The following is a 26570-nucleotide window of genomic DNA, read 5'->3' as shown; positions in this document are numbered from 1 at the left end:
AGCTAATGGAAGAGCAGAAAGCTTGAGGAAAGAGACAACAGTTATTCCTTTACAACAAATGCATACATTTTCTAGCTGCCTTGGCACTGTGCTTGCTATCATCTGCTCAAAACCCTTAATGGGTTAGTTCTGTCCTTCAACTAAGTTAGTTTAACTTTTGACATAGATCTCATTTACTTCTAGAATATCAGAGTCCACACTTTGATTATCTGCGTTCTCTCTATTAGCCTTTGACTAATTGAAGCTTGGACTTAATGGAAGCTGACTTAGAGGTCTCTGCTCTTCCTATTTCCAGCCAAGTATTATTTAAGCAGCATTTATGTGGACCGATCTGTTGCAGGTTACTTAGGATAATCCTTAACTTCTGAAATAGCTTTCAGTGTTCTAGATACCTTAGTGCATTTTTGCAAATCTGTAATTTTTATGCAAATTCATACAAATGTATATTTACATGTGTTTCTTATACAGTATTTAAACTTATTTTGACAGGTTGAAGAAATTAGAGAAATGGTAGACAATGACTTGGGATTTCAGCAAGCTCCGCTCATGTGTTACTCTAGAACTAAAACTCTTCTTTTTATTTCTAATGACAAAAAAGTTATCGGCTGTTTAATTGCAGAACATATCCAGTGGGTAAGTGGTTGAATTGGAGAAAGGCAATCTGTGTGAGTGCTTAGTGACTGTGTCCTTCAGACATCCTGAAACTACAGAATTACCTCGGAGTTTAAGTCTAGCCATTTAGCAAATAAGTATTCCGTGTATGCCTTTTCCACAGAGGAAGAGACTTTTGCTGGTAGACCATTCTGAAATGTAGTTACTCATTTTTGTATAGTTGACACTGAGCTGAGACACATGTATGGTGTCATATTTGGCTCAGACCTGCTCATCTAAGAACTTGCTATGGCCGAAGGGTGGAATTTTTCTTCCTCTCCTATTCTTACGCTAGCTCTGACTCTCCTCTTACTCGTGAATGAGCAGATTCAACTCACTGCCCGACAGAAATCCGACATGGATGAAAAAGTGGGTACTCTGTAGGATTGAGTTGAATCACTGTGGGGCCAAACAGCTCCACAGCAAATGGAAGTAGAGGGCAGAATTGTGCAGTGGAGAGCAGGACAAGAAGCCGTACTGCCAGTTGCAGTACTGAAAACAGATGTCAGAACTTTGTTGCATATTCTGTCTGTTCCCTTGTTAATTGTGGTGTATTCTACCATCCTTTGGGAGTAGCAGACAAGAAGCAAAACAGTCTTAGTCAAAGTTAGAGAAATTGACGCAAACGCTTTAATATAGGTGGTAATAAGAATTGGATTATTTGTTGCTGTTATTTTAAATCAGATAAGCTTCAGAGGGGTTTTTGGTTTAATTTTTTTATCATCTGTTCCAATTTTGAAACTGTTAAGAGAAGTTAAATGAGACACAAATATGCAGTCTTTTTGGTAAGGCATTTTAGCAAGTAAGTATGTTTCACTGAAATAAATTACACAAGAATTATTTTGTTCAGTCATTAGTGATGCTTTTATAAATCGACAAATACTTTTTTACATCACTGCAGGGCTACAGAGTTATAGAAGAGAAGGTTCCAGAAGTCAGTTCAGAAAACGAGAAAGTCATATTTGAAAGACAGAAAGCATGGTGCTGTTCAACTTCTCCAGAACCTGCTATTTGTGGCATTAGTCGAATATGGGTATTCAGCATGATGCGTCGAAAGAAGATTGCTTCTCGGATGATAGAGTGTCTTAGGTAATACAAAAAAAGTTCCTCAGTTACATGTGTTTAGATAGAACTCAGTCCAAGACATTTATTGTGTTGTGTGTCTCAAGCTTGTATTTTTAAGCTACTGGTGATATTGGGGATGTAGATTTGAGCACAGTTGACAGTTCCAGTATTACGTGGAGTTCAATAACTAACGTTAGTATTCTGCAATAGCTTGTCTTTAACAGAAATCTTTCTGCTAAGTGCAATTATAATGAGTCACCATAGCAGACTTGCTTGGGTAAATTCCTCTGAGGTAATTATGACTGAAGGAAATGAGACTGTCTTTGGTCAAAGTGTGAGATTACCCAAGTGTTAAGGCCTGGGACCTAACCATTGGCTGAATGTCCATTCCTTAGAGGTAGAAAGGGGGAGAGAAGAGAGATGAGTGCACCGAACTATTTGATATAGTCTGCTGGCTTCCAACTGAATTTTTTTTTTTGCTTTACTCAGGTTCACTGAGCCTTATGAGATACTTTCAATTTCCATGGAGCTTTAGTAGCTAGTGATGAGTATATTCAGCTGAATGCTAAGTGCTAGATCCATAAAAGGACTCAAACATCCATGCTGCTGTTTAGATAAATGTTAAAAATGTTGCATCTCCAAACCTTAGGTTTCTTCCAGTGACATTTCCTAGAAGTTTATACGCCTGTTCTGAGTAATGCCAAGAACTACCCAAATCTTATTACTGCTGGGCTGTCAGATTTGTGCTAGGTGCCTGGCTAGCCCCATCTTGTTGGAGTTTGTGGCACAGGTACTGCTGTGTCTGCCAGTGCTCGCCCTCTTGCGTATTTGGAGAGCCTAGCAAAGCTATTCTGCTCTGCAGAATGCATCTTGCCTGGCTGGTGGAGCAACTAGAAAGTTCTTACCAGATCACGTTCTGTCTGAACTATCGACTGTAAAGGTGTATTCAGATAAGCATATTAACTTGATGATTTGGTTATATTTTTGGCTGATCTTTAATTGTGTATTCAGTAGCTTCCTAGAAACTATTTCTCAAGGAAAGATTTCTTCCCCAAAGCGATGTTGGAGTTGCTCCCTCAGTTACAGCTCTAAAGGATCTTTAGAATCAATTTTAATGGTTCATTGCAGCTAAGGAGAAGAGGTCTCAGTTTTCCTCTTAGCTGTGCACTGCATCTTACCCTTTGCTGTGCTCTGGTGCTTGCTTGGCCTTCCATTAGCTCATTGCTTCGTTAGTAGAAAACAGGTTCACCAAAAAGAGCTTTGTGTTATTCTGGTGCTCAGCTGGTTTGTAGAAGGGTCTGATGAGCTCTAGAGTTGGCGTAAAAAAGGGAGCCCAGAGAGTTGCAGAAGGCAAAGGAAAGGAGTGAAACTTGCTTTTTGATGGCAGTAAGCAGTTAGATCTGCTCAACTGCCAGTGAAACTTCAACCTACGTGTCTTTCGTAGCAAAAGGTAGTTTGAACGGGATGATTCTGGTAGCCAGCTAAATCCTGACTTCAAAATGCTGAAGGCATCCTAGCAGACTTTTAAGTCCATTTTGAGAATGTCTGCCCAGTTTTATTCGAGCTTTCACAGCTGACCTGGAGTCACAAAAACCAGGTCAGACAGTCTTAAGAACCTTGCAAAATCATCTTCCTAAATACACTAAAGAGAAGAGAATAAAGCTGGTAATAATTAAAAAGGATTTTGTTCCTGTTGCTTTTTCCTCAAGATTTAATGGAGATGTCCATATGATCAAAGTTCATACTTGCTCTGCAAGTACATGTAAGTTTATTTTATAGGAATTTAAAAACTTAACTTTGATGGGATTGTCTTCTGTTTTCAAGGATAAACGTTACCTCCTCCTTCCCCTGATTGAGGTTTTAAAGCTTGAGATCAATTTTCTGAATTCGCTCACACAGCCATCCAGAAAAGTACAATGGTATCCCTTGATTCTCTCCTCTTTCTTCAAATAAGAATAAAACATAGATAATATATTTTCATGAAGAAGTTAAGCACATTGAATCTTCCTTTTCAAATAGTCATTACTGAGTGTATCACTTATGAATTATGCCTTGAGGTTGTGTTCTTAGATGATCTAAATTAATCCAAGATGTGCTCTCATCCAAATGTCAAATGTTTTTTTCAAACCAGGAATTTGAAATTTCATCAGGTCCTTTCAGCCCCCTCTGTAAGCACCCTCACTTGTTTGTAGCTTATGTTTTCATTCCTAGTGATTGTCGTCATAGTCTCAGCAGTCTCTTTTCTATGAAGAAATAGTTGGAATGAATTCAAGCTTTTTTTTAAACTCTGAAATTGAACTCTTGATGCAACTCGCAAGCAATTGCTCTGTACGAACATTTCTTCTAAAATACCTTATAAAAACCCTCCCAGAACAAGTGATCCTCCTTGCCGTTTGGAAGGAGATACATTATATAAATAGAGCTATCTCCTCCTAATAGAGCTTCTTCTTTTTGAATGTCCATACCGCTAATTAATCATTTATGGCCTAATAGCATAAATATTCTTGCCTTATTCCCTGAGGGTAATTTTCTTTTTTTTTTTTTTTCTTTTCTCTCTCCTTTTAAACAGGAGCAACTTCATATATGGCTCATACTTAAGTAAAGAAGAAATCGCTTTCTCTGACCCCACTCCTGATGGAAAACTCTTTGCGACGCAGTACTGTGGCACCGGCCAGTTCCTGGTATACAACTTCCTCAATGGACAGCACCAGACTTAACTGGTCCCAAAGGAATTCCCTTTTTAATGGGAGACTTCTGCCAAAACGTACCAAGTGGGTGCAGACCTTCAGCAGAAGCCAGGGCCATTTTTATTACAGTGAACTCAGGACTGGTAACAACCGAAAGGTTGTACTATTTTATTAAAATTGTAAACAATGCAGTAATAGGCTAACTTTGTTTTTTTAAAAGAAAGATATTTTATTAACTTTTACAAAAGTTTGATTGTATTTTATCTAGTTAGTCATGTTTACATGCAGCAGAAAATTGTTCATAGTGGACTGTAAACTAATGCAAAGACTCTAGTCTCACTGACGAGTACAGGCTGAAGTTCTTAACGTGGTGATATACCGGTGCTTCTCGGTACTGTAACACTGATCTCCTACCGCCAGTGCCGGCAGCTGGGTGTGGCAGTTAACGGTTGCTCGCTTGATGGAGTTCAAGGCCAAGCTCAATTGCGTCGAGGCAAGAAGCGTTGCGGTGCAGTCGTCGTGGGTAACAGCCCTCAGGGACTGTGCGGTGGCTTCCGGGGCGCGTTCTGTGCGCTACCGGGCGTAAGGAGCCTGCCAAGCGTTAGCAGTGTCGGAAGCTTGTTCCACCCCCTGTCCCCTTCTCCCCCAGAGGAGTTGTAGAGTAAAAGGTGGAATGGAACCCGCGAGGACTGGTGTACTCGTCTTTGTTCTTCAAGTACTGTACTGAGTATATACCTTTGTTAGTGGACTTCACTTTGATACTTGTCACTCCTTCATAAATCTCTCCTCTTTTAAAGGGTTTGTATGTTGAAAAACTGCTGTGGCCTTTCTTGATCTGTACATAATGTAGATAGATTAAAAATAAAATACTTGATAGCTTTTTTAAAGTTACTCTGTATTGGTACTAAGTGTGAATGAATCTTTAGCATACTTCATACGTTTGCGTGTGAAATATTACCGTAGTGGCTGATGGCAGCGTGTGTTTTGAAGCAGTCTCTGGAGAACAGTCGCTGTGTTCGTATCTGCTTGGGGTCAGAATTCCCTTTGTGACAATGCGTTTGTGTCACACCCCAAGGACCAGTTCCCCAGAGGCTCCGGATCAATACTATCCTGGTACAGGATCTACAGTAAGGTGATGCCTTCAGCCTTGAATAATAGCTTAAAGCCCTAACATAAGATGGGGAAAACTTAATTAAATTTAAACTTAGGGTTTGTTTTAATTTTGGAACTGATGTGCAGTTAGGAGACACTTGTTCGTATTGTGCTGTCCTTACCTTGGTCTAGAGCTAAAGCAAAGAACTCGCACCGCCTCTGAAACGTTACTCAGAGTACTTAGAACTGGAGTAGCTGAACGGTGGTGCCTTCTGGTCTGTCGAGGCTGTTGTTTCCAAGCTGCGACTTGTAATTTTCAAGGGGATTGTGAGCAGCCTGTACAGGGTTGTGTCACAGAGGCGGTGCAGGTTCACAGGCAATGCAAAGGTGGGCTCGGCAGGCAAGAAGTGCCGAGGTACTTGTGCTGCTCGGAAGTTGTTGCCTGAGCGCTACTGCAGTGCGGCCAGACCAAGCCCAGTTTTTCAACCCCCCCCTTCAGGGGGCTAAAAGTTGGTATTTACGGCTTGTGTACCTCCTGCCCCTTGTCTGTTTGAAAGGAAGCTACTCGTCCAGATGACAATTACCCGGGCTGGAAGGTCTCTCATACTGGCAGCACACCACATTAACTCTTTAGAAAATCAGGGGGCGGGACTCACGTTAGCAGTGTGAGGTGGGCGGGTTTCTCTGGGGCAAGCACTGTTAGGTGCGAAGAGAGAGAGCAGCAGCAGCCTGTGCAAAGTACCATTAAGAGAGGCAGTCCTAAATGGTAACTTAATATATTCAAATTTAATGAAAGCACATTATAAACATACCATAGCCACAACTTCAGACAGTTCCCGTTCATAAACAATAACATGAGGTAGACTGACTAGTGAAGCTAAATTCACCAAGTTTTTGGTTAAGAAAACTTTACACTAGGAAAGCAACATTTTTAACCCTCTTCCAAGAGTCACAAAAAGCAATTACATAAGTTAAAAGCATCTGCATATGATTCTTTAAATCTTAGTTTACATTCAGATTTAACCTGTGAATAGACAAGAACTTCTACAGGTAAAATACAACGCTGGCCAATTTAATACATTCATAAGAATGGCCTTGGTGGTGAGGCTTAAAACCAAAACGGAACAGCAATAATCTCGATGTCAAGTAACGGTCTCCTTCCCAGGAATTCACAGGCGGCCAGCTGACGTGTTCGGCGGGACAGGCCTACGCCTCTGCGCTGCTGTAGTGTACGCTCTGGCCAGAGTTTGGTTACCGAAACTCCTTGCTTCCGCAGGGGGGAGAGGTAAGGAAATGGGTTTACTATTACTTGGTAAAGGCAGGCAAATACGCTGACCTTCTGACTGCATTCTCAACCTTCAGGACAATTTCGCACTGCTTCACCAGAGGGCTAACTCCTCGTAGTAGTCTCAGCACCTGGGATTTTAAGAACTTAGTGCAAACATCAAATACACAAACAAAAAGGAAACCATTTTTGAACACGTAATACCTGAAACTTCTACACCACGCTACGACTCGGGGTTGGCCTTAAGCCCTTCTGGCAAAACCAGAACTACCGGAATACATTCAGGTATGTATAAAAAGCTTCAAGAAGCATCTTTTATATCCCTACTTCTTCCAAGTGTTAAAATAGATAAGGCAGGTTGTGTCTGAAGGAAAATAAAAAATAAATTTACAGAAATGGGTTGTTCATCTGAAATTTGCTAAATTTACAGCATCAGAGTTAAGCTACATTAACACAGACATATGCAAACCATTTTCCTTTAGCCTCTGTCGAATATATTATGTTTTTTCATCTGTAAACATCTCTCTTCACAAGATAAAAAAAAGTTGCTTCATTAACACTATGCGTAAAATGCAGCTTTGGCAGGTCCTTCTCCAATGAGTTGCAGGTCAAGTATAACAACGTGTTAATTTCATTGCTTTTTTGGGAGTAAATTGATATTCCTGAATCGCTTTTAAGAACACGCTGCATTTTTCTTTTTAATAAAGGGGTCACGATGTGCAAGAAGATTGGGGTTTTTTTGTATGGAAACCTCAGTGGGGTAACCCACGCTAACTGCACGAGTAGAACAGAGTACCACTACGATTTAACCCTGACAACCAAAAGCTACTGTACCGAGGTCATTCCAGAACAGCTTAACAAGGATCAGTAATATGCTTGTAAGTAGAACGATGTGCGACTACCGCTACAACCAATATTTACAGAGGTTAATCAAAATAAAGGGCTGACAGTGTTAGGTGACGCATTCAGAGATCTTTGCTTCTGGACAGAGCCTCTCCTGAGCAGTCCCAGCTCCCTGGGACTTCTCCCCCGCTCCCCCCTGGAGCTATTGTAAAACACCTCCTCTTTCACTTGGACACGTGGTTTTTCCTCTCAAATCCAGCTCAGGCAGCGTTGCCATCCTGCACGTTTTTTGGTATGTGGATTCACACGCGGGAGTGACTTGATAGACCTAATCTCAGCTCTGCAGCCAACTGGAGTTGAGTGAAAAGGACACCGGGAGCAAGCTGCATCCGGCCCACCACAAAGGCATCGGAGGTACAGCAGGACTCGTTCCCACACGTGAAGGAGGACGGACCACAGGTTTTCAAAACTCTGACGAGAGTGAGAAACTGCAGCTGTTTTGCTGGCAAGTTACTCTGCCCTCTAACCGAGGAGAGAGCATCTACGAGAAGGCTTTTGCTTTGTCCCTGGTGCCGAGGAGGAGGTACCTGATGGGGTGAAAGAAGGGTGCGAGGAGAACCCGGGTGCACAGCGCCTGCGACGCATTTGCTGATTTGTTCAGGTTTAAGTAGTAAACTTTGAACACCTGTGGAAATTTTGCCAAAGACAGTTTCGATACATACACAATTACAAATTTTAAACTAACACTGCACAGAGAACAAGACTATTCCTTTTAATACAAATATCTACGTTACATTGTAGTTTCAAACCCCTGAGTATTCCTGTACCACAGTACAGAGCTGAAGAGACATGGTGGGCTCTCCTCCACATATCTTCAATGAATTCCACCTGCTGGGTTGCGTTTCATGTAACACATTCAAGCCAGCAGCTGCTGAGAGCAGCTTCTTCCCCTAGCTCAGCTGAATATAAAAAGAATTCTTCTTCAACCAAATTACGTCCTCTTCCTAGATCCTACAGCTTGGTTGGCTGTGTGATTAGCGTCGGTGGTTGTGACTGATGTGAAAATAACTGGAATCCAGGATCCTTTAAATCATAACTGATGCAGTAATTTTATCCCTAGGAATAAAGCCTACTTCAGAATTGGGGGGAATCCTTTAGAGCAGTCTAGATAAATATCGGTTGCACTTTGCTCCACAGTGATTGTACTTTTTAAAAAAAAAAAAGTTTTTTTTTTTTTCTTTGTTAGCGGTGTCTTAGCGAAGCTTATATATGGCGTCCAGTAAGAAAATAGAGTGGTTTGTCGTCACTACTGTTAGCAGTTTGAAACTCATCCCGAAGTCGGAACTGCCACTCATCCTCCAGCTCCAACCGGACTATTGTCTGCCGTAACGAGCTTCTGTCTTGACATATGACACAGAGGGTAGCACCTTCAATTGAAAAGCACGTTAGATTCTCAGGGTACAATAACAACTCTATTTCCTTCATTCATTTTCCGAAGATATTTTAAAGAAATCCCTGCTGCCAGGTAGGAAAAACAGGAAGGCATAGACAGGGAGAAGCAAGCGTGGTGTGGAGTCTGCTCTGTATCACAGGACATTGCTGCCTGACTGGTGTTAGTATCATCAACCGTAGCAGAGAAAATGTTAACTTGAATCCAAGATCCTTAAATCACTGCCGATAATTATGCCAAAAGAATAAAGCCTACTTTTTTTTTGTTTCATGGGACATTTGGGTTTGTACAAGGTCAATGATGAAACTCTACTAAGCCAAACCACAGCCAGTCCCACAACTGACTCCTGAGAAAGTCTGCTATAACTTCCCTTAAGTATGAGAGCTCCCCTTGGTAAAGCACTGTTCGAGGAATAATAAACCAAATCCCTAATTTCTGAGGCTGAACAAACTTGCAAGCTTCCTTCCACCTGGTGTTACCAGACTGTATACTCATTTAATGAGCAGGAGAGTTGGACACCTTCAGGGCTTTCTCTGTTCTGTACTGCAGCCCACACACCCGACACCTGGAAAGTTCAGGTTCAGATCCCTCCTCTGCTTGATTCGAGCAGGGGAAGGCCCTTCCTACCAGCCATTCACCGCCCGTTTTTGTGAAGAAACCGCCCCTCACCCAAGAAACAACAAACAAAGCGGGCCCTCTGGCTGCATTGAGCCCACATCAGCTCCGGGGGCTTGGCGATGGCAGCACCATCCCCACCGTGGCTGCCGCACGACGGCTGCACCTTCCTGCACTGCCCCTGCATTGGGGGCCCAAACGGGTGCAGGAACAAACTCCAAAACACGCTTCTTGGGACTGGCTTGGGGTCACCCCCACCACCCCCCGGCACGTGCACCGTCCTCACGAGAGGGAAATGGTTCCGCTGTGCCACCACAAATGCACTGGAGCTCTGTAACGCACTTTAGCATTACTGAATACCCACGGCAATTTGTTATTAAGCAAATCTGCTATTTGTTAGTATTAAGATAAAATGATGAAGAAAGATTTTAACAAGGTTTATAAAGTTCTGGTGAGGGTAGACCCCATCATCCTCCAGCTAAGAGCTGCCCCGGTCTACAGTGCTGAATATTTATGGCCATTATAGACAGATTACTAGAGTACAATTTCTCGTCTTCATCAGTAACAGCTATGCTCTAAACTCTCAAGTTGCTGACTACACGATTCACTGACTGATTTCCATGTATCCTTGTTTTTCTGCACCTATTTCCATTTGATGTCACTTGAAAATAATTTAATGAATGTAATTTATCAAACCTTAGCAAAGGTTCAATTACTTGCACTTATTACGAACAGGAACAGAAGTTTTATACGCTTCCAAAAGAAACACTCCCATCTATTTCTTTTGAAAACGATGGCAGCACTAACTGTGAAAATAATGGAGCTGTTTAATGAAGCTCTACCTTTCCCTTTTCCTCCCTGCTGTTACTTGGCAGGAAAGCACCCGGGGTGCCCAGCAGAGCAATGAGATTACCTTTCAGAAACCTGAACCGCCTGAGGAGGTCTGCACCAACGAAGGAGTCACAGAGATAGAGCAGAAGTCCGCTGAAGAACACCCCTTCGCAGTTGACATTGACTGAGTGTGGGCGGGAACTAATATAGCATATAGCAACCTGAAACAGAAGGGGAGAAGAAAGCTGTGTTAGAAAATGTCTAACTATGACTTTAAGTGGAATGGAATATAACTTGGTGATAACAGGCGAGTCAGCTGGTGCCGGTAAAAATACAATCCAACAAGAATACAGCATTGAGCAAACTTCCCCTAGGAAGTAACACAGGGGACAAACTTCTAGATTCAGATTTGGTCCCAAGTCTGCAATACGTTATTTCAGGGCTCTCCGTAATTCAGTTTGATTTTCTGCTTCTCTATGAATTACCTGCTTATGATGACTGTTAAGATTATTCAGGTTGTTCTAATAAGGATACATTTGTCAAACACAGTAAGTAATTCCATGAGTACTGAAACTGCTGAAGCTTGAGCTCCTCTGTGCCGGTGCATGTCTTCTCTTGCTGACCGCAAGCATCAACTAAGCAGTTCCTAGAACTGGGGCTCTCCTGTGTTTCAGTGCCGTGATGGCTGTTCTGTATCAAAGGGTTTTTTCTCTATCTTGCCACTGACCTCCATAAAATTTGTCAAAACAAAACCCTTGTTAGACTTTCAACCTGTTTGAGACCCAGTTGAAACTGACCAATGGGTTCAAAAATTTTGATCTCCCTACCTACAGACATCTAACACATACTTGTAAAAACCTAGTTTCCCTAGAAACCTAGGTTCATAAAAAGAAAAGCACCTAAAAGGATGAGCTTTGTCCATCAGTGAAGCAAGCCACCAGACAAGGGTCGTATCAGAAACTCTCTCAGCCAAAACAAGTTTTTTGCAAGGACAAATCAAACACAGATAATAAAAAGCTGTATGATAGGACAGCGATCTAAAAAATTTTGTAGATAGTTTTGGTACAGACTATGCAGCACACCAAGTTCTGTCAAGAATGGCATCACTTTTGGGTTTTTGCTTCATAGGAAATACTATTTCAGACAGAGATGCCCAATTCCTTTGCAAATCACATCAATCCATCACAGACCTCCGGCCTCTACCCACACCAGCCAACTAGGAGGCTCTACCACCAGCTCCTCCAGTGGAGTTGGTCCTTTCGCTCCAACAGCAGAGTCTCACTGTTTGAGACCAAAGTCTTCAAACGCTACCCTTGATGCTGAGGGTTCATAAAAGAAGGGCTTTTCAACACAAGAAAGATGTTGAAGTAAAGGTTTGCATTTACCCATTATCCCCGCAAGTATTTTGTACCTCAAGCCCGATGTTCAGGTAGCAGTCAATGGCCAATACCGGGTTCTTGAAGTTATGAATGGCCTTCGGGAAGAGTTTATACGTCGCATGTTGAAGGAATTTCTCCAGGAGGAACTGAGACGGGGCTGCCAACAATGTGTGCTCGCTGTCAGGGGCACAGACGTACTGAAGAGGCATTATTGGTGCCAGGCTGTCCGAAACCTGTAATGAAACCAAGAGGAGCCCCTTTTATCTTCTCTGCAGGAGTTCCTCTACCTGGGGAAGGGATCACCATGACAGGGGAGGAAGAGAGAGAAAGCTGGGGGAAAGAATCAAAAATCCCCACTCGATTTTGACATAGCACCACAGTACAGAAATAAATGAATTACTTGTTCTGTGGTTGCTAAGTCCTTCTATAGATATTTGCTTGCCTAAAGAAGGGACATAAAATAGGGAGTTCAAATTGTCACAATGTCCTTCATCCTGCCTTACTCCTGGACAGTATAGGAAATGACATCCTCCTTGTGTGGAGTCATCCACAGAAAATCTTTTCTATGGAGTTTTCTCATAGGCCAGTCCATGACTACAGATTCCACTGCAACCACAAGAAAAGGAAAATTCAGAAAATGACTTCCCAAAATACTCAAATCCAGGGTTTAGTCAGTTAAATCTGAAATACGGAGGTGATTTTTTAAAAGAGGGATGGTGTGGGATGTGTTTAAAACCACCAGGAACACAAATGGTAAGATTCCTAGATTAAAACCAACTCTTTGAAATATACCTCCATTTAAAGCCAGCACGGGTGTAACATACTCTGTATAAAATATTTGGTTTCCCCACACCATTTTTGTAAATACTTGGATTTCCTGGGTGGATTTCAGAAGGTTGCAATTTTCCGTGCCTTTCCTCAGGTCTTTTTTTGTCAGCAAGTGCAAGGACTGAAAGTCATCACAAACCAGCAAACACTGGAAACTAGTGGCTGTGTTAAAGTTATTAAAACTAGTCCAGTACAACTTGCCTGCTTTCAATAAGTGTATGTCTGCAAATTCTTCCTCTGTCAGAGATACCAGTGAACAGCTAGACTAAACTTTTTCCAATCCCAGTCCATCTTCTAATAGATTAGGAGAATTATTGTTAATAATTTATAATTAGCAAAATACTTATTATTTTCTATTTCTGATGTAGGGGCAGCCCTACCACTGAGTAGGCCATAAATATAAAATAAGGACTAAATAAATCTAAAAGGCTAGAGAATTCATTATTTCTAGGGGAAATAGATCCTGATTTTACCCTTTACGTATGATGGAGCATATATCTACACTCACCATGATTTTTGGCTTAACGACAAAGTCCTTTTGTCCTCCAACCTGAACATGCTTCTTCATGACACTGAAGTTGTTGAAGCGGCAGATGAGCAGGCCGCTGCTGTTCGTCCGCAGATTAAAATCTACATCTTCACAGAAATACCTGCACATTAAACACAACATCACTAAACCAGCTGTGTGGCTGCTGTGCGTGGGCAAGCATTCACACACCCGCTGCTGAAATGCACCAGAATGGGCTCAGCAGAGATTTTTGGAGACCATCTGATATGGTGCCTATACAAATTCTTTACACGGCTCTGAAGACTCATTCCTTCAACGTGCTCCTGGTGTAGGAAAGCAACTTCTGGTCACCTTAAGACCAAACAAGTCTTCACTTTTCAGTGCGTCTGTATGTTTCTTCCCCATACCAAGTCTGGTTAGCCCTCTCATTCTTGTCATATACTGGCATCAATCATTTCTTCCCCACCCTTTCCTTTTTTTTTCTTCTTAGTTCATTTTTTATGTATATTTTAGAAAGCTCTGCAATGACCAACCTCCAGTTCTGAACAAGCCAGTTCTATATGACGTGTTTTTTGATGAACTGGAATCAGGGGATAAATGTGGCTTTGACAAATCTGGCTAGGGGAGACAAAGCAGCTGAGAAGTAACGTTTATCCTGCGCTATTTACAATGTAATTGCTCACTTCTGTGGGCTGATTCCTATCTCATGATTCAACCAGCCAGAGAATGTGAAATCAAGAGCTCTGGAAGCCACTCCAGACCCCACCTTCCACTGACAGGCTACAATTCCTCACTCAAATACACAGGATCCCTGAAACCAACAGCAGGAGACCAGGGTGAGATGCCCCAGGGCCAGTCTGTGGCTAGCAGAGACAGGGTTTATTCTAAACTCACTTGGCCAGGGACAGGGGGAATTGGATATTGCGTCAGTCTGTGATGAAAACTAGAGGTAGAGCCCCATGGTAACAGTGCTTTATTGCGAACGCTTTAGGATGGAGTTAAGTGAGGAGGAGGGGGAAAAAAGGAAGGAAAAAGTGGAAAATTATTTATTCATCTGTTTTTACTGCAAACCCAAGTGGCAACAAGGAGGACAACTGACTCTGAAGGAAACACAAGGAATCCCTCCTACCTCCTCATAGCATTTGACATAGCAATGGCTCAGTCGTTACCTATACTCTTGTTCTTAATCATGCAAGAGGCTCCTGCCTCTTACAGAGGCACTCTGGAGGCTCCACACTCTTCCTGTGACTGATGTAATTTTGCTTGCTTTCTTCTAGTTTTGGTCTCGCGGTTACTTATTTCTCCTGAAGTTTCTTCTTTCCCCCCACCTTTTCAGTCCTCTGTAGCCCTCCCTTGCCCTTGCCTTGTGGTCTGTCTCTCCCAGTTCTTTTGGCTGATACCTTATTCATTCAGATGCAACATATATCACCCTGTTTATTTTTGTGATTTTGTGCTTGTTACCTTAGACAGGATGTTTCTATTTATCTCGACAGCATTTAGAAATATGGTGACAAGATTCTTATCATGTCAGCATATTATTTTACCACATACATATATTGCCTACCTGTTTAGATCATATTGCACATTCTGGGTCAGGTCTATGTTGAGCAGTATAAAATCATGCACATGGCACCTGGAGAACGGAGCCTTTGGTTTCCTGGCATTCAGCCTGCTGTTCCATTTCTGAACACCCAGTATTGCATAATGAACAATTTTGGGAGTGGCTTCAATGTGTTGGAGGACACTTTTCAAAGACACATTCTTGCTGGAACCCCCAGGCTCCAGGGACTGGCTGCAAAACGTAATCATACACAACATACAAACATGGCTTTTTATTTTTATGTAACATACACTGCATATATGTATACGTATATGTGTATACAAAGGACCAAAAAATTCCATTAACAATTGAGCATGTTTACTCTAGATGCTCTAAAAATATATACATAAATGCAGACTTTTTAAACAACAGCCAACTAGTCTTATCCCATCAATTTAGTCATTATAAGAAAATGGGCCTTTCAGCAGAATGAGGTCTTACACAGCAATTTAGAAAGGGAAAAGGAATCGCCTTACGCACCATTTCTGGAACGCTATTTTCTCCGTAATGGACAGCATAAGCGCTGAGAAGAGCAAGAGCTTAATGCCTTCTAAAAAGCTAAAGTTCCCAAAACAAAGTGTTTTCATTGAGAAACATAAATTGAATAAAAACAAATCAGGGAAGTAACATATTGAGAAATCACTCAAATAGTCACTAAAAGCAAGAGTGGCTTTAGGCAAAGAACAAGCACAAGCAGAGGTTTATTGATGGTACTGACTGTGGGACACGGATGTAAGGGTAGAGCCAGGAGGAAGTGTTCAACAGCAGGAGATTGGATGTTGGTGGTCAACAAGACAAATCTACAGACTTCCTACTGCTCTGAGTGAAAGAGCTGATTTTTTGCATTTTAGATAATATATCTAATGTCCAAGTGTACAGTTCCTGGGCTATCTGAATAATAATTAAGCGAATAATGACCTCTGTGAGGCCCTTTGGACAAAAGCTGCTTTTACTTAGCAATATTTTGAGTACGTTACCAGTAGCTCCAGCTGCCCAACTTTTCCATTTGTCTGGTCTTTCATACCCTGTCAGATGCTAGAGATGAGCCTAAGTCGCCGGTGTGCTGCTGTCCATGCTGGATCAGTGCAGGGACCCCAGCGCTGGGTGGTTACTTACCTCGACTGTTCGTGGACGCTGTGCATGTTCCACAGGACACAGGAGTCATCCATGACCACGATGAATGGCCACACGCACTGGCGCTTGACGCCCAGTTCCTCCAAGCGGTTTCGTTCTAGTTCTAGATTGTGGTAGGAAAGTTCCTTAATAAGAAACCTGGCAGCACCTGAGAAAATACCATAAAGAAGACATACTTAAAGAGATCTTTATTAGACTATCACTCTTTCTTCCCAGAGAAAGGCTACATGAACATCTGCAGTCATTACCCTTTATGAACTTAGCGCTCATAACATCTTAGTTCAAAAAGAAATCAATATGTCCCTTTTTCAGTGTGAGTAAATCTAAAAGGCAGATACCAAGAAGACTGGACCTTTTAAGAGACTCTGCACAATGTGATTTTGTGGGCATTAATAAAGTCACTTGAACAAAGAAGGGGCTGAGATTCTAAAACTGAAGCTACTTAAAACTTCTTGCAGGAAAACTCAGCATCCATGAAACTGAAGTCCAAAGTTCAAGCCCCCAGTGTTCAGCTGCAGTTAATATTTAGCTTCAGCTAACTAAAAAAGTTGCAATTTGAAAAATCAAGTGTAAAATGTCTAGAATGAACATTCATACAGCAGGGCTGAGTAAAATGAGTGAATATGGCCTATAAAACATCAGATTTTAAATTGAGAAAGCAGTGATCAATACAAACATATATTCCACGTACGTAACAGCAGTTCTTACACATCACTGTATTATGTACAGATATTGCTGCTATTATCACAGCACGAATGTGAGGAGCTGTTGCAATGTTTCCTTCAACAAATGATCCACGTTGTCCAACATGGATATTGATATCTTCATAGCAATGCATTGATGGTGTTTCTTACCAACGCCAGCATTGTTGAACATGCCTGGCAGGACAAGCATGATGTGGTTGGGCCAGTATTTACGGTAGAGTGGCATTTCATACTCCTTGACTACAAGGAGGTGAAGGTGGCTGATGCCTTCCATGGCATGGTAGAGGTTCAAGAGGCCATGTTCATGACGTCCACTTGATGGAGTGAAGATAGGACTCTTGACTGCATTCAAATTCTGCTGGAACAGGAGATATTTTGGCAACATTAGGTAAAAAGCAGGTTATTCCTGATATGGATTTTTATTTATTTATTGTTTATACTGGATTTTAAGATTATTGATCATTGCAATACATATGAACTGGACACTAGGAATGCAAAAAGGGATGATTGTCTTCAAAAACTCCAGTTCTAAGGACAGTCAGGCAAGAATTATGCAAAGGACTTTAAAACAAAAAGAAAACAGAAAAAAACTCCAGCCACTGATTTGCAAATGTATGTCAAGTTGACTGCATTCAGCATATGTAGTCAGCAGATGGATAAGAGCAGCACACGCACCTTGTCAGAAACGAGTGGGAGACGCATGCTTTCTAGATGTTTTCCCTGCTTGCTGAAGACAAAATGGTTCTCTTTGGACTTCGGGATTATAAAATGCAGTTGAACCTCTTCTCCTAGCATCGAGGATGAAAACGTGAACGCATGAAGAGTGGAGTCAGATATCTGCATACAACGAACAAAGTGGAAGAAAGATTTGCAAGCAGGTAACCCATAAGGAGTATATGGCAACCTGCTCTTGCAGTCACAATACTGGAAGGCACCAGAGAAGAACATCCAAAACATTCTCTTTCAGTAACTGAAGTTAACTCTATTATATTCTCATTTTCCTCTACCATAAGCCACATTACTTAGGCATGTAACTTGCCTTGCGAAAACAATCAGCTTTCTGTACCAGTAATGATCTTTGGCCCAACTGGACTCTTCTAAAGTCCATTTGAGCTGGAAATTATTTATCAATATTTATAAGGTGAAGTGAAAAATATATATACTAGGAAACAAACTGTCCAAATAAATTTCCCCAAAAGATTCAAAGACAGTGTAGCATGTGGGTGTGCCTCCACAGCAGAATGCACTGCCATTCAGACATCTCAGCAGCAGCATGGCTGCATTAGTATGGTATTTTTTCTGCGGCAATACTCTTCTAAGCAGCTAGGTAACCAAGGCAGACCACACCATTAACAAAGCTATGAAGAATTTGGGTGAGCTTAAGTTTGCACAGTGCTTCACTGAACCATGTACGTGTATACAAAGTGCCTATATATCTGATAAGATTTCATCCTACAGAAGCACCTGTCTTACTACCAGGTCAAATCATTTACTCTTAGCAGTCATCTTTCTATAATCTTCACTAAAGAATTTAAATAATTAGCCTAAGTAAAGATGAAAAATGAAAGGGGCTTTATTTAGGTTCTGTTAAAGCATTGAAGAATCTCTCTCCCTTCATAATGCCTGCTATCCAATGATTCCCCTTTGGATGTGTAATTTCTCGAGTTCAATTATCATAATTCCATATACACAACTCACACTTGCACATACAAGTAGACATTTATATTTATTACTAGTCGTTATGTTTGACCACATGCACAAAAATGAGTGGAGGGAACAACAGATGTCCTTTAGGAGGATTTGCTTGTGTCAATGTACTTAATGAAGCATGAGGTTTAAATCAGACCTGCTGGTGCTGCTCCGAGGTAACTAACATTGTACATTGCCAGGTCAGCGTGTCTATGCTGTGTTAGGTTAACAGCAAGCTGTTGGAAAAGATTAGCAAGCAAGGAAAGAACGATTTGAAATAAGAAACCTCCACGTAAACTATTGGTGGTGGTGCAGAGGTAATGTCTGAGCTATTAACCAGCAATAATCTTACCTGCCAGTCTCCTGCGAGCATAACTGTTTGTTTTAGAGATTAAAAGTTTTTTAACTAAACAGTTAAAAATGACCATTTTTGTCTAGTGACTCATAAGCTACTGCTGAGAAGCATGGACAGTTACATACAAAGGGAGGCAGAAGTAGGCCTTCCAGTCTCCCATCACAGGTGTGGACGGCTGGCATTTAGGTAAGAGAAGCATCTCTCTTAATTTTACAGTCCTTTCCCATGAGATACTGTGAACCCTCTGGGCAGGCTGAATAATGCTTTGGCTTGAGACAACTAGTCACAATATTCACCCTTTGTCAGAGGCAGCTGGAGAGGAGAACTGCTCATGCAGAACGCAGCAGACACAGTTGATGCTCCAGGGTCTGTAGCTCAATATCTCCCCTGAGAATGGAAGAATTAAACAATTCCATCTCAGGGAAGGTGAAAGCATGAGTCCTGAGACCAGAGTGGTACACCTGGAGAGACCACAGAAAAATCAAAGATACAGTTTACCCTTGGACCTTGACACCAACCTGTGCAGCAGGATTAATGTCCATATACTGATGGCACTGCTCACAGTGATGGAACGTATTGTAAGCTGCATATTTAGTCAACATCATGGACACAGTCTCTCTTTTCTTAGGTTCCTCTGATTTCGTTTCTTTGCTTGTTTCTGTGCACAAAGAAAACAGAAATTTTATGAATGTTAAAAACAAAGACTGTGATCCCAGTAACAATTGTAAAGAACACACAAATTGTTTTGTTTCATTTCATTTTGGAGATTAAAGGCTTTTGTGAACTCATGTGTTCAATCAAACCAGTAAAACCTGATTCTTTGTAAGAAAGTAGTCCTAAAAAACTCTACTTACCTTGTTTTACTCTTGACAGTTGTTCCGTGTATACGGGACTTATAGTTCTATACTTGGGGTCATGTACATTTAGGTCAAAAGACATTTTGCTGAAGATCTCAATATCTGGCCAGTGGTCATTGCTAGAATGAGTAATTTCACTGTTTTCTGTATGACCTGCAACAACACACTTCAGGTAAGCAGTATCAGACACCCACTGAATGGTGTTTATGTGATGTTTGCTGATTTACAGTTGCACAGGAACTCACACAGGTGCACACACACAAAAAGAGACCTCTTTGAATGTCATAAATATTACCAAAATCGAAATTACTATCCACACAAAGCCATTTCAAAGAAATGGCAATTTGGAAAATGTATACAAGCAAAGGAGCCTCATAGGTATCTTTCTGCTCTGCCTCTCACCAAGCTGCTGAGGTATTATTCACTCTGATTTATGCAGAAAATGCTCAAATGAACAGTCCTATCTGTGCAGAAGATACAGGTGGAGTCTCAAGCCTCTCTGTGGTTCTGTCTTTAGTATACAAAATGAGGAGTATTGGGTAAATGAGAAGCAGAAGTATCCAAAGGCAGAAGGATGAAAGCAAGGAGAAAGGGGCTGTATAAATTGATGAACTAGTAGCTGATGGTATATCATAAAGGCAGTAAAAGACACACTCCTGTTAGAGAATGGGATGTGGCCAGCAAAAATCAACTGGAACTTCTTTGCTTTGATCCAACAGAGGAAAGTCTAAGATAGAAAATCAAGTGTAAGTAATGGGAATGTTGGCCAAAGACAACAACCTTGGACCGCAGCTTGAACATGAGTCAATTCAGTTTAAAATGAGATGCAAGAACACACAAAAGTAGGTGTGTAACTGAGGTTATTGATTTCAGAAAAGCAAACTCAGATGAAACGAAGGCTGGGTCTACAGACAAGCACATGCTTACCCTACCCAGACTGACCCAATAGGATATGAGCCAGCAGCAGTTTAGAGGCCATTAACCTCACTGGCACCGTGTCATGCTCAAATTCACATATGCCGCTGGTCAGGTGAGGCATATTAGTTTGTCCATACAGACAAATCCTGAGAAAGCTGGCTCTGTAAGTCAGCTGGCCTGAGAAAACCAGGAACTTGCCTACGAATAAGATTTGGACTTCTTGGAATCGCAGTTGCCAAACAATCAGTAACCAGCATACAAAGCAAAACAAGAACACCTAGAGGAAGGGGCTTCAGAGGGACTACATCAAAAAGAACACTAAGAATGAACAAAGTCCAAGAGGAATGGAAAAAGCTCAACAGCAAATGAAGTTTTGTCTTAAATGACAACAAATGTGAGATAATATAAGCTTTGCCAAATGTCAAGCTGAGGTAGACCTCAGAAAAGTGCATGAAAACAAATAACAATTTTCTTTGCTATATCACCTCAACTATATAAATTAAATTTTTTAAAAATTTTCTTTTTACTTTGACGATTATGTTTTCAAGGGAATGAAAGGTTTACTATAAGCCAAGATGGAAACAAAACTTTAAAAGCTTGATACACACTCAAAACAGAGAGAAAGAACAATCTCCATGCCAGTTTTCTGAAAGAACAGGAATGTGAAATCAGGCAGGAGCCTGATTTCAATGCAAGCATAGCGCATATATTATCACCATTTAAGAGGAGATACAGTAATCTTCGGAGCTCTGGGTCCATTACTTTGACTTTGGTAATATTCAAAACTTGGGGAGGGTGAAGAAAATAATTAAAGATGTTGAAGTTAATGAAAAATGTAATAAAATGCAACATGAGTTGACCAAAGAAATCCTGTGTTACTTTCATTATACAGCTATGATATATCTATTTCTCTAAAGAAAGGAAATGAAATGCATCTTATCCTTCTGGACTTAAGTAAAGTATTTGATATGATACTATATGACAAATTATTAATACAGCTGAAGAAAATAGAGACAGTGAATGATCTATAAATTGAACAAGTTGATTAAACAGAAGATGGCAGCATGTAACATCGTAAGCATTAAGGCAGGTGGAGATTACCAGTGAAGTTAAAAGATCAGTAGAGGGGCATACTGTTTAATATTTTCACTAATGTCACCAACTCAAAAAAACATTGGCTTAAGTTTGCTGGTGGCACACTCTAAGAGTCATTGTCAATATGGAGAAGGAATCGAAGATCATCCAGAAAGAATCCAATGCCTTCGAAAACTGTAACAACAGAAACTGGATGATATTTAACAGAAAAAAATACAAATAATCTGTACAATCAAGGACTAATAACAAGCATTTCTGCAGCAGGTTGGGAGCACCTCGGTTGGAAATGACTGAGTTGCAGAGGAACCCATGAGTACAAGCTACGTATCAGTGCCAGTGAAATGGGAGAATGGAAAAGACAAGTGCAATCATAGGTTTCATCAATCATGGGGCTTTCAGTGGGGGCAGGGAAATGCACAAGCTGTTGTACAGTGGGTTGGTTAAACATCCTGCAGAATATCTCATTCAGTTCTGGTCACCCATGTACTAGAAGGATAAATTGAAAATAGATGTGCAGGCAAGAGCTACTAAACCGATAAGGAGGATAAAGAGCCTGTCATTTGTGAGGATCCTGTAAGAAAATCCAGGGTACCTAGATGAATGCTGAGAGGGGGTAAGATTGCTGCCTGACTACACTGTAGAAGCAAAAATCAAAGAAGAGAAAAAGCATTTTGATTTAAATTAATATTTTCTTTGGTCCCAAAGAGAATGTTTATAACTGGGACAGGAACACCTTTGGGTTGGAGAATAAAATAATATTTTCAATCATCAGAGCACTAGGGCTCTGGAAAAGCATTCCAATAGAAGTAGTGGGAGCAAAAAAGCCACAACCCCAAACCCCAACAAATCCAAACTGCTCTTCTAATGTAGTTCCACGCATTCCTGGTAGGGGTGTGACACGTTGCTGTGATCACAGTAGGCCAGACGGCATGATGCAGAACTTCTCTCATATTTTGATATTTCATCCTAAGCTTCTGGGGTACTTTGGTTCAAATAATGAAAGAATAACAGCCCCAAAGCTCCAAATTAATGGAAAATACATTTTCTTTTTTTCATTTAATAGCACTTGCTGAGCAGAAATACAGATTAGTCTTTTCAAAGGTTTGACAACAACTACATTTTCAGGATGCCAATGTAATGGTCGTGAGATTTATGCATCATGGAGTTATCTTCACTACAAAACCACAGAGTTATGTAAAGAACACCCAGAAGAGGACTCATTTTAAAAGGGTTTGTGCATTTCAAGGCAAAGTCCTGCCACAGCAGTTAATGGATCTGTGAGATCTGACAAATGAGGGCAAATCCAAAGAGGCTCTCACTGCCCTTTTTCCTCAGCAGAAGATCTGTAAACTGCAGACAGAAGGCAGTCTTACTGAAAATTGGTACCTAATTTATACTTAAACATAAATAATAGTGATGTTTCGGCCAGAAACGAAATGTTCTTAAATGTCTTGTCTGCTTAAAAGCAGCCAGTGCTTAAAAACCAGCAAGGAGAGATAACAGGGGCAGATGTTGCCCATTTACAGTTTTGTGTTCACTTTCATTTTAGTGCTATCCAAATATATCAATCCAAAACACATTTAATAGTTCTCAGCTAAGCCCAATATAAAATTTACGTTTTTATTCATCTATATTTAAATATATGCAGACACTTAGAGTAAGTCTAGCTACACACTAATCGACAGGACAAGTGGTAGGTGTAATTTATAGTCTTTCCGTGAGCCTAAAAATTTGTCACTGCTGAATAACACATAGCAGAGGCTCTTTATAATGCATATTAAGAATGACGACTAAATACTTACTGGCATTAATCTCTTCTTCATCGTACACATCTACTTCCAGCAACCTGATCAGCATGCGGAAGAGAATCCTTAGGAACTGCAAGTATGAGCCAGTCTTTCCCACCTGAGCCAGAGATGGAAAAAAATCCAAATCCCAACTCAGACAAATATGAAGGAAGGATACGTTTCAGATAAATGCCTTTGGGCTTACCCCATTCTAGCTCTGCCTGAAAACGTAACAAGATGTAATATTGCCCATTATGGTGAACAGTATTACAAAATTGATCTGTGAGCAAAACCTGGCCCACAGCCTGTATCACTTTTGTATGCAGGGAGGTCGGCAGTGATAACTGCTTCTCTACTGATAAGCTTATGGCAATTTTATGCCCAGTGCCATCCATACGTATTTCATTTAGGCTAAAACAGGACATACAGCATCACCTTTCCTCTCCTTACCACTTCCAGCATGGACTTAACCTTAAAATTTGACTGATTTTTGACCTCGAAACACCTGTGTGCAACCTTGCAGGGGGCCTTTACAGTACGATCTGCAGTCCTCATCATCGGTCCTCTCATCCTGCTAATAAGGCAAGAGGAAGGAACTGTTCTCTTACTTGCGGTGGTCCTGTCAAAAGCAGCCGCCTGGGGTGAAAACTCCTCGAGCCAGACGTCTCACCCTGATTGCTGAAGTCCGCGTGGTGCTGTCGGGCTGTCGTCCACTGCCTGTAGTAGAGAGACTGCTCTTCACTGTTCATGTCCTTGTGAAGCAGAGGCCTCAGAGAGCTCAGCCAAGACACGTCAGCATGAGGCAGGAGGGAAGAGGAGGAAGGCAAATTCCCACTTTTCTGCGAGCTCAGGAGACAGTAGGCAGCTTTCGACAGGATGACGATGCGTGGCAGCGCAGCACGGAGAGCCTTGCTGTCTTTGGCCGAATGGGCAGGCCACCGAAATGTCTGAGAGACTGAAGACAGTGATGATAGTTTTGAAGTGGTGCTGCTCGCCATCTGGTTACCCAGGGAGTCGCATTCTTGTTTCAGGGTCTCTCCAGCTGTGAAACTGGGGTAAGTTCCCTCATCTACTGAGCTGTGCGCCACAGTCTGAAAGTTAAGTGACGGTACTTGCTTCTGAGACTTGTCTGCAGCACTCGAGGAGCTCACGCCATTGTCAGCCAGGGAACCTGGGGAATCAAAGAGCAGGCAATGAACAGGTACTGGCCGACATAAGCAAATCATGAACTCATTTGATCTATGCAACAATCCTAATGTACAAATACTTCTGTTCAATGAGTGCTGCTGTGGCTTAGGTCAGTGTTTCACCATTTAAAAAGAAATCATTGAGATCCATCTGTCCCTCTTGCTGGTGAGGCAACAGCCCTTCTGCTAGGGTTCAGAGCCAAACACAGGTGTCCCAATCCCAATCTCTGTATGTTAACTATCATTTCCCATCTGGGATTTGAAATTTGATGGTACAACCTTCTGAAATTCAAGTATAACACGCCACTGTATACATCACAGATCAATTTGACCTTCCTTTCTATGGAGAACAGAGCATTCATTTCACTGCAACTTTAATGTGAACTGGGCTGTGCTCCCTCCTTCATACCAGTCAGGTTTAGTTAGTGTATGGGAAGATCTGGTATATGGCAAAGGTTCAGTTCAGCTGGTGGTCAGTTGAGCTGTCCACCTCAAACTATAGGGAAACAAAGGGAAGGATCCAGGAGTGCCTGAGAAATACATGAAAGGGAAGGCTTGGTGGAAGATGAGGCTCCATTGAAGCCTGAAGAGGTAGGGCAAGACCCAGCCATTCTGTTGGTCTTGGCAAGGAGGCAAATATCCATCCTCACTCACAGATATCCTCGCAGTTACAGAGCATTCTTCTATTCCTAAAATTTTATACTATCCATTTCTACTCTGATTTTTAAGATCTTTTTGAGATCCACCAGACAAAACTAGCAACAAATGTGAAATGTAAGTTTAAAAATAAAAATCAGAGGGGACCCTTAGCCATGGCATACCATCCTCCCATTGCAACACCATCCCCTTTTAGCTGTACACAGGAAAATTGCTCACTGTGGAAAGAATCTGCTACTAACATTTCATTGCCTAGCTTGCAGCAGGATACAGCTAAGCAACCCACATTTGACTAAACATCTCAATGTTTGCATTCAAATTCCAATGACTTCGGAATGAAGACTTCTTTTTCAGAGCAACAGCAGAATAACTGACCTGAGGTTCCAGTGACAGCGCTGCTATTACTCTGGGGTCGGTCCAAGTCTATCAACAGCTCATCAGAGTCATTCTCGCTACCATTAGCCTTCTCATGCTCCTTCTCACTAAGGTCAAGAGCTACAATAGGCCCTCGAATTGCCTCTTTCGAGACATAGCAGCATGCCAGGCCTACTTCTTGCTCTAATGCAGTCCGAGTTAAGTAGCTTGAGTCAATTAGTCGAAGGTCACAGTATTTCAAAGACCTAGAAAACCCAACCCAAGAAAAAAGAAAGTTTTGTTTTCTCTGACTTTAAAGAATACTCCCTATCTTTAATTGCTTATTCATGAACAATTTTATTAGCCAGTAAATATAAAATGATTTTAAAATATTCAGCACATAAGTTACGCTCCTTGGTACTTTGCACAGACATTCATTGACCCACACAGTACAGTAGCTTTACTTTTCACAAACCACACTTTCCAAAATCTTAAACTGTTCCCATATAAAGTCTAAAATACACTTTTTTGTGAAAAAATAGCTAGATGGTATCAAACCACTTATCCACCCCCTCACCTTATCTAAACTTGTTAGAGAACAACTATAGTGCAAGAGTAATAACAGCACCTGGGGAAAGTTTCTCCTAGAGGGTCCTTGCCAGTTAGAATAACAATGCAAGGTAGACCTTCCAAATCCTGATAGGTGCGAGGGATCCAGTCGTCCTGCTCATTTCCCCTCCAAGCCTGTGAACAGAGAAACTTCCAGTCACATCTAAATGACACCTTCTAAACTTTCACCTGTTTTTTTTTCAGTTCCTGCTTTTTCTTTGTATACAGAATTCGCTTACCCAACAGCCAACAGGAAGGAGACTTAGGTACAGGCATGCATTTTTTCTGGTAGTGAAGTATTAGCCAAGCATTAAATGCACAGAAAAAGGATGCATAGCATGTTATTCAATGCTGGAAACATACATCTGGTGTAGTATTAGTGTGGTTTGC

General features: G+C 41.4%; 2 protein-coding genes across 2 annotated transcripts in view; one reads left to right on the top strand and one right to left on the bottom strand.

The window, feature by feature from the left end:
• Positions 1-4863, top strand: part of ESCO1 (establishment of sister chromatid cohesion N-acetyltransferase 1) — a 31326-nt gene extending 26463 nt beyond the window's left edge. Inside the window, exons 9-11 of the mRNA XM_009572905.1 lie at positions 490-633; positions 1553-1740; positions 4286-4863. Coding sequence (XP_009571200.1) covers positions 490-633; positions 1553-1740; positions 4286-4433 — 480 coding nt within the window. The 3' untranslated portion in view covers positions 4434-4863. The remainder of the gene's footprint in view (positions 1-489; positions 634-1552; positions 1741-4285) is intronic.
• A 3904-nt stretch (positions 4864-8767) lies between these two features.
• The window catches only part of GREB1L (growth regulation by estrogen in breast cancer-like), a 62526-nt gene continuing 44723 nt past the window's right edge, over positions 8768-26570 (bottom strand). Inside the window, exons 19-32 of the mRNA XM_009572904.1 lie at positions 26200-26315; positions 25593-25837; positions 23982-24544; positions 23389-23491; positions 19571-19726; positions 19235-19374; positions 17348-17509; positions 16823-17027; positions 15951-16116; positions 14799-15026; positions 13235-13376; positions 11931-12131; positions 10602-10740; positions 8768-9050 (exon numbers count right to left, since the gene is read on the bottom strand). Of these exons, the coding sequence (XP_009571199.1) occupies positions 8887-9050; positions 10602-10740; positions 11931-12131; positions 13235-13376; positions 14799-15026; positions 15951-16116; positions 16823-17027; positions 17348-17509; positions 19235-19374; positions 19571-19726; positions 23389-23491; positions 23982-24544; positions 25593-25837; positions 26200-26315 (2730 nt within the window). The 3' untranslated portion in view covers positions 8768-8886. The remainder of the gene's footprint in view (positions 9051-10601; positions 10741-11930; positions 12132-13234; positions 13377-14798; positions 15027-15950; positions 16117-16822; positions 17028-17347; positions 17510-19234; positions 19375-19570; positions 19727-23388; positions 23492-23981; positions 24545-25592; positions 25838-26199; positions 26316-26570) is intronic.

This window comes from Fulmarus glacialis, unplaced genomic scaffold, assembly GCF_000690835.1.
Source record: "Fulmarus glacialis isolate BGI_N327 unplaced genomic scaffold, ASM69083v1 scaffold9842, whole genome shotgun sequence".
Lineage (NCBI taxonomy): Eukaryota > Metazoa > Chordata > Aves > Procellariiformes > Procellariidae > Fulmarus > Fulmarus glacialis.
The sequence above is the reverse complement of the archived record's forward strand: the minus strand, read 5'-3'. Positions and strand labels throughout refer to the sequence as shown.